Source organism: Dendroctonus ponderosae, unplaced genomic scaffold, assembly GCF_020466585.1.
Source record: "Dendroctonus ponderosae isolate FM_Combo_2020 unplaced genomic scaffold, Dpon_F_20191213v2 Dpon_F_20191213_2, whole genome shotgun sequence".
Taxonomy (NCBI): domain Eukaryota; kingdom Metazoa; phylum Arthropoda; class Insecta; order Coleoptera; family Curculionidae; genus Dendroctonus; species Dendroctonus ponderosae.
In genome coordinates, this window is record NW_026018165.1 from 490,140 (window position 1) to 496,375 (window position 6,236).

General features: G+C 37.4%; 2 protein-coding genes and 1 long non-coding RNA gene across 10 annotated transcripts in view; 2 read left to right on the forward strand and 1 right to left on the reverse strand.

Annotated features, from left to right (window-relative positions):
• The window catches only part of LOC109539427, a 49,748-nt gene extending 48,225 nt beyond the window's left edge, over positions 1–1,523 (forward strand). For 6 of the 7 annotated variants that reach the window (XM_019907157.2, XM_048663814.1, XM_048663816.1 and 3 more), the window contains one exon: positions 887–1,523. In XM_019907157.2, the coding sequence (XP_019762716.2) occupies positions 887–1,035 (149 nt within the window). In that variant the 3' untranslated portion in view covers positions 1,036–1,523. The remainder of the gene's footprint in view (positions 1–886) is intronic. The other variant, XM_048663817.1, reaches the window with a different exon arrangement.
• LOC109539426 (stimulator of interferon genes protein homolog) overlaps positions 1,254–6,236 on the reverse strand; it is a gene marked incomplete in the record, with an annotated part of 37,061 nt that continues 32,078 nt past the window's right edge. For both annotated transcript variants that reach the window (XM_048663829.1, XM_048663828.1), the window contains 1 exon segment: positions 1,254–2,200. In XM_048663829.1, coding sequence (XP_048519786.1) covers positions 2,160–2,200 — 41 coding nt within the window.
• Positions 2,270–3,227, forward strand: LOC125503456. The gene is made up of 2 exons (XR_007280876.1): positions 2,270–3,000; positions 3,046–3,227. It is a non-coding gene; the product is annotated as an uncharacterized LOC125503456 (long non-coding RNA).

A 6,236-nucleotide genomic window follows, 5' to 3' on the forward strand; every position in this document is an offset into this window, starting at 1 on the left:
GCAAATATGCTACGCTGCCCCCATCATTAGTCAAACCTCCAAAACAACCATACGCAAACTCCAAATCTTCCAAAACAAAATCCTCCGCCGGATGACAAGACCCCCCTGGTACGTTCGTAACTCACAAATTCACGCAAACCTTCAAATCGAAACCGTGCAACAGTTCGTCTCAAAGCTCCATGAAAACTTCAAAACTCGCGTCCTAAACCACCCAAACCCACTCATTAAAGACACGTTTACCCAAACTATCCCAAACCAACGATACAAAACCCCGACAAGTTTAATGGCAGACCCCCCCTGGTATCACCCGCCTTAAGCAGTTGATTCCCGACATCTCAAACCTCCTGGAAAGTAGCTAAACTCTCAAACTCTTCCAAATTTAACTCTCTAGGCCAACCGCCACAAACCACTACTTTTCGCGCTCCGTACCCCTACTTTTTTTTCTTTCTTCGTTCGCTCTCAGCCCCGAAACCACCAAAACCCCCGCCCCAAACCCACCAAGGCTCTTGCAGGCTACCATTAAATACAAAAAGCCTTAAATGGCTATGTCTGCGGTAAACATCATGTCACAGCAGTTAGATGTGTTTCAGCAGGTTTATATATCTTGAGTCATTCCGTGCATTTTCCATTCCTTTAAATATTGCACTTAGGTGTTTGATATCAAAGGCGAATACAGTAAGACGAAGTAAGAAGAAGTAACTACTTTCAATAAGTGAGTGAGACCTGTTTGAAGGTGATATGTGGTGCTCTATCCCTTCTGGAAAACTGCCTGTTCCTCTGGCTAATATGAGTCAAATTTTGGTGTTAGTCAGTTATTTGTATTTTCTGTATTTTTTTAAATTTTTTTTTAAATTAAACTTTCTTTAAATTTATGTTATTGTTTCAGGCGATGAGCTTCTTTCTATAAATGGATCATCATTCCAAGGACTTTCTCATTTAGAAGCAATCAATCTCTTTAAGAGCATTAAAAATGGGGAAGTTGTCATCAAAGTGGCCAAACGGCATAAATCAAGAACTAATTACCAATCTGTGTAATTATATATTACAATAGTTATTAGACATTTAACCAGGACCTACCCTACTAATTTTAAGACATAGGGTCACCATTATTAAACTGTTAAATGCTATTAACTTTTAGGTTTAAGACTATTATTTAATTGTTCATAAATATTTCAATGTAATGCTGGGTACTTAACGATAGATTCTATGTAATAAATTCGTTCTAAAATATTTACTCTAATAATACAACTGGCTTAATTTTTGGATTAGTGTATATTATCACATCGCTATATCACTTTTCGCACAATAATACTGATTGCACCCATATAGCTTAGCTATAACTGTAAAGGTATATGTTTTCAAATAAAACGATATGTTTTTAAAATGATAAATGCAAAACTTGTTCTACTTTGAAGAACAAGTTATAACATTTATGTTACATATACTCTTTGGTATGTCTACAACAGGGTTTTCCAAACTATTTCGATAACGGAACACTTTCAAAATATAACTTTCAACTTTAATGGAACACTTATTTTATTTCAACACCTAAAACGAAAAGAAGGTCACCGTATTTTCCATGAGGCCCACATCAAGGCGTATGAAATGTTAAGCAAATGTTCAGAACTCAGTTTGGCAACAACTGGTGTACATCCTTTCGCCTTTATCCACATTTCTGTGGTGGCTCTAAGAGTCCAGTCATTTAGAGCGCTTGCTACCTATCAGTTACTTAACCCTATTGAGGTTCGGCAGTTATTGGGTTCTCGGAAGATTCGAGCCTTGCCAATGTTGAGAAAATTGCATCGCCTCTCGAGCAGTCACTATGCTAGTATACCCTCCGGGGAAAGGGGTTCTACTTTGTCGTGGTCTCGGATCTCGAGGGCGCCGACGGAGCAAACGGACTCCGGAGTTGTGGCCGTTGCTGGTTGAGCTATCAGCATGCTATTAGTCAGTTACCGTCTTAACTGGTAAAGCGAAAGAACATCGCTGGAACTCGGGCTAAACCCACTGGAGTCGGGCGTATAGCTTGCTGCTGTTCGGCTTTTTAATGCATACAAATGGCAATAAACTGGAATTGATTACTCGGAATACCGGAAAACTAATTGGAGCTGGACGTGCAGCTCGCTGCCGTCCGGCATCTAAATATATGATGGTTGCTTTTAAGGTTTTGGTCCAAGTAGAAATTTATATGAAGAATAACCTAAAAAAATTAATCATAAAAAGTTTCCCATATGATGCGAACTTTCGTGGAAACACTGTATACAATAATGAAGATTTAAAAAAAAAGATAAAACGTGGGACTCTCAGTGTCCTCGAAATTCTACAATCGCTCGCGGGGCTTTATAATTACATAAAACATAATATAATCCCTGCTGACAGCGCTTCAGGAGGCGAGGTGTTGGGGCACATGGACACAGCGCGGCATCAACTCAAAAGTGTCTAAAGATACAGTGAACCAGGCAGTTTTTTGTCGAGATTTCCACCTTAAACCTCTTTTCCACCCTAAGTGTACTGTCAAGTGAGACTACCCTTGCACCTCTGAATGGAATGTCCCCATGCATGGTGGTCCCTATACTTGCACCGCAGCGACCTTCCTGTGTATCCGCATATTTCATGCAATTCTTGGTGTCGTCGGTCATTGCTAGACAGGCCGTGGCAGTAGCCTTTTGCATAACTTTCTCTACGTGGGAGTTCAGTGGTTTTTAACAATATCAATAATGCTTTCCGAATCTCTCGTGCTTAGGAATGATTCGATACAAGTAAATACAAGTACGTATTCCATACTTTCTATTTCGATACTGCGTACTTTGATAATTGAATCGTTCCTTCGATGCAAATACCTGGTCTGTTGAAAAACTTGAGTTAGATATGTCACAGCCATCATCTACAAGCTATTCAAAATTAGAAAACACGTTGGAAGGAAAAAGTGTTTTTGATGCTAGTGGGTACGGATAATAACATACCTCCCCAAAGCACTTTTACAAGTTTCGGCCAAAAAAGGTAAATTCATTATTTTTAGGATTTTTTCTTTATTGAATATAATAGATGTTACCATTCCGCTGATAAGCCGAACCACGAGTTCCAAAAATTGTGAACGATGCATATAGGATAGCCGAGCGGAACAGGAGGCAGGGGGGTCCATTGGAAAGAAACTGGACGAGGCCAGTTTTTGAATAATCGTCGGTACAGTCGGTTGCAAGTGGCCAATAAAAATTATTTTGTGTGAACACATTGCGTTTATTTATTTATTGTTTATATAGATACAGTTGAGTCCGGTTATAACAAACTTAAAAAATGAACCAAAACTGGTTCCATATCCGGAGTTCGCTATAAGCGAATAATAATACAAAAACACGTGGTGTATTTTATTTCGTTATTTTTACATAAAGTAGTAGAAGTTAGTAGGTTCCTAAAAAAAACACAATTTGAAATCTACTTCATAAAGTCTGTAATTTTTGTTTGTACATTTGTGCTGCAAAAATAGATTTTATTTATGTGGTTTTCAAGATCGCAAAATGACTCCCAAATATGATTAGGAACTTGGCGTGAATGTAGAAAATTCCGAGTTTCTGACACTTTTTTTGTCATTTCAGAAATGGTTGGAACAGCATTAGTGTCTACAGTAAAATACGTTTCACCTAAATCGTCATCTTTTCATAATTTTCTAACCATTCGTTAAGTGGAATTTTATTATTGGGTTCATAATAATTTTATTTTCTTACAAATCCACCGTGCTTAAAGCAATTTGCAATGGTTTTTCGGCTTTGCAAGCTATATGAATGAAATTGACTGCATCTAAGAGATTGATAGAAAATGTTTCATTTTTGTCTATCGCCTCTACCATTTTCATAAGAAGAATTTTTCTATAGTGACATTTTAGCGAATGTATTACTCCTTGATCCATAGGTTGGAGCTTTGCACTTGTGTTCCGTGGCATAAAAACCAACTGGATTTGTTCTAATTTAACATCAGGGTGCGCGGGACAGTTGTCGACTAAAAGCACAATTTTTCTGTTTTTAAGTTTTAGATTCTCATCCCATTGACGCAATTCAGTTCTAAAAATGTCCGATGTCATCCAAGCTTTGCCGTTTGCTTTGTAGTTTACTGGCAAAATCTTGTTTTTGAAACATCTAGGATGAGCTGACTTTCCTATCACCAATAACATTTTATTTTGTCTGTTTCCGACATGTTTGCCGCCACCAAAACGGTAAGGCGTACTTTAGATAACTTGCCCCCAACACATTTTTCACCGACAAATATTAGTGTTGTGTCGGGCGTGAGTTTATAAAATAGGCCCATTTCGTCAGCATTAAAAATATCTTTGTACTTATAACTGTCTCGGGTGGTAGACCATACATTATGCAACCAATCATTGACCACATTCATGTTCACACCGGCAAACTCTCCAACAATTTTTCCGCTACTGATATTATGCCTCTTCTTGAAACGCTCTATCCAACTCCTAGAACAAACAAACTCTTTTTTTGATTTTACTCCCCATTTCACTAGCATTTTCTTGCAAAACACTGCCACTCATGGGAACGTTTTCTTGTCTTTTCATTTGCAGATAATTTTAACTTCTTACATTTAACATTTGTTTTGTCATACGCTGATAAAATGTTTTCTCTGTTTTTTCATATTGTTGCAACAGTCGACTTCCCAAGTGCTAATTCCTTACAAATGTCACTGCTTTACTCCACTTTTTATTTTGTTAATAATCTCGTACTTTTCATTTAGTGAAAAAGCTTTGCGTTCTTGTTTTTCCATTCTAAAACGATTTACATACATAATGCGGCAAAAAATAATAAGTCATTGGTTGTCTCTCGCTCTCACTAATATAAACAACTTCCCAGGATTGATGTTGCTGAGCGTGGAAGTTCGTTATAAACGAAAAGTGAATATACAACTAAGCTAAAAAGTGATCCTTATATCCGGAAGTTCGTTATAAACGGGATCGTTATAACCAGTAAAAAAATACGTTGACCTTTATGGATGACGTTTCAATTAAAGAAGAAAAGTTCGTATTAACCGAAAGTTCACTATAGTTATAACCGGGTTCATTATAAGCGGACTTTACTGTATATCTATTTTGGAGGAAATTTTTGTCTGCAAGTATATGCGGCCTTTCAACATTGTGGAAGGAGAAGGATTTGTACGCTTTCTGAAAGTGCGTCGACCAAATTTTAAGGTACCTAGTGTAGCTTGTTTAAAAAAGAAGACCCAAGAAAAATATGAAGCTTGTGTAGCTATAGCTAAAGCTAAATTGTCAAAGATTGACAATCTCAGATTGGACATTTGGACAGAAACGATAAACGAGCGAGGTTTCTTCAGTGTGACATGTGATTTTCTTCAAAATGGTAAAATGCGTATGCTCTATCTAGCTACTCGTGCGCTCAATGAAACATTTGCCTTGATTTTCTCACACAATAGATCACATTGCTGAAGGGGCTTTAAGGTTCGTGAAATTGCGCATTGGATAAAAAATCGTGTTATTCATGGCCGTTTGCACCGTGTGTATTTATGGACGACTTAGCGTTAAGGCGGCCTTAACAGACAGCTCCCGTTTGCACCGCCAGCAATTTTGGCGTTAAGGACTCCGTAAACTAAGCCGTCGGCGACGATGGCTTAAGATTCTTAAGCAGGCCTTAAATTGATTTTAACCTAACTTTTGCCATATGTGTGATTCGTTGTGATTTATTTACGAAGATATTTTCTACTTTTCGTTCAACTTTGTCTCCAAATGGATCTTCATGACCTTTTACTCAATGACGATTTAGATTTTTTGGAGATTATTGAATATGGGTATCCAAGAAGGATTTATGATAGAGCAGAGCCTTATCTGAATTTGGACAACTTGTCCTTTTTCAGAAAATTTCGCTTGACGAAACCTACAGTTTTAAATTTATTATACAAAATAGAATCTCTCCTTGAGTTTCCGAACGATTTGTAAGTATGTAGCTACTTTCGCTTCAATTTCTCTCGGTACCGTATTATCTAATTGTCCAAGTCTATATATAAAGTACAAAATTTGTTTCTAGAAATAACGGCATTTCCCCAATAAACCAACTGTTGACATGTATGCGATATTATGCCAGTGCTGGACATATAACTAGTGTCGCAGACTTCATGGGCATGCATGTTTCTACAGCCTCAAGAATAATTCTTAAAGTATCAGAAGCACTATTCACTTTATCTGATAGGTATATAAAAATGCCCAGTAATGCTGAACTTGTTAA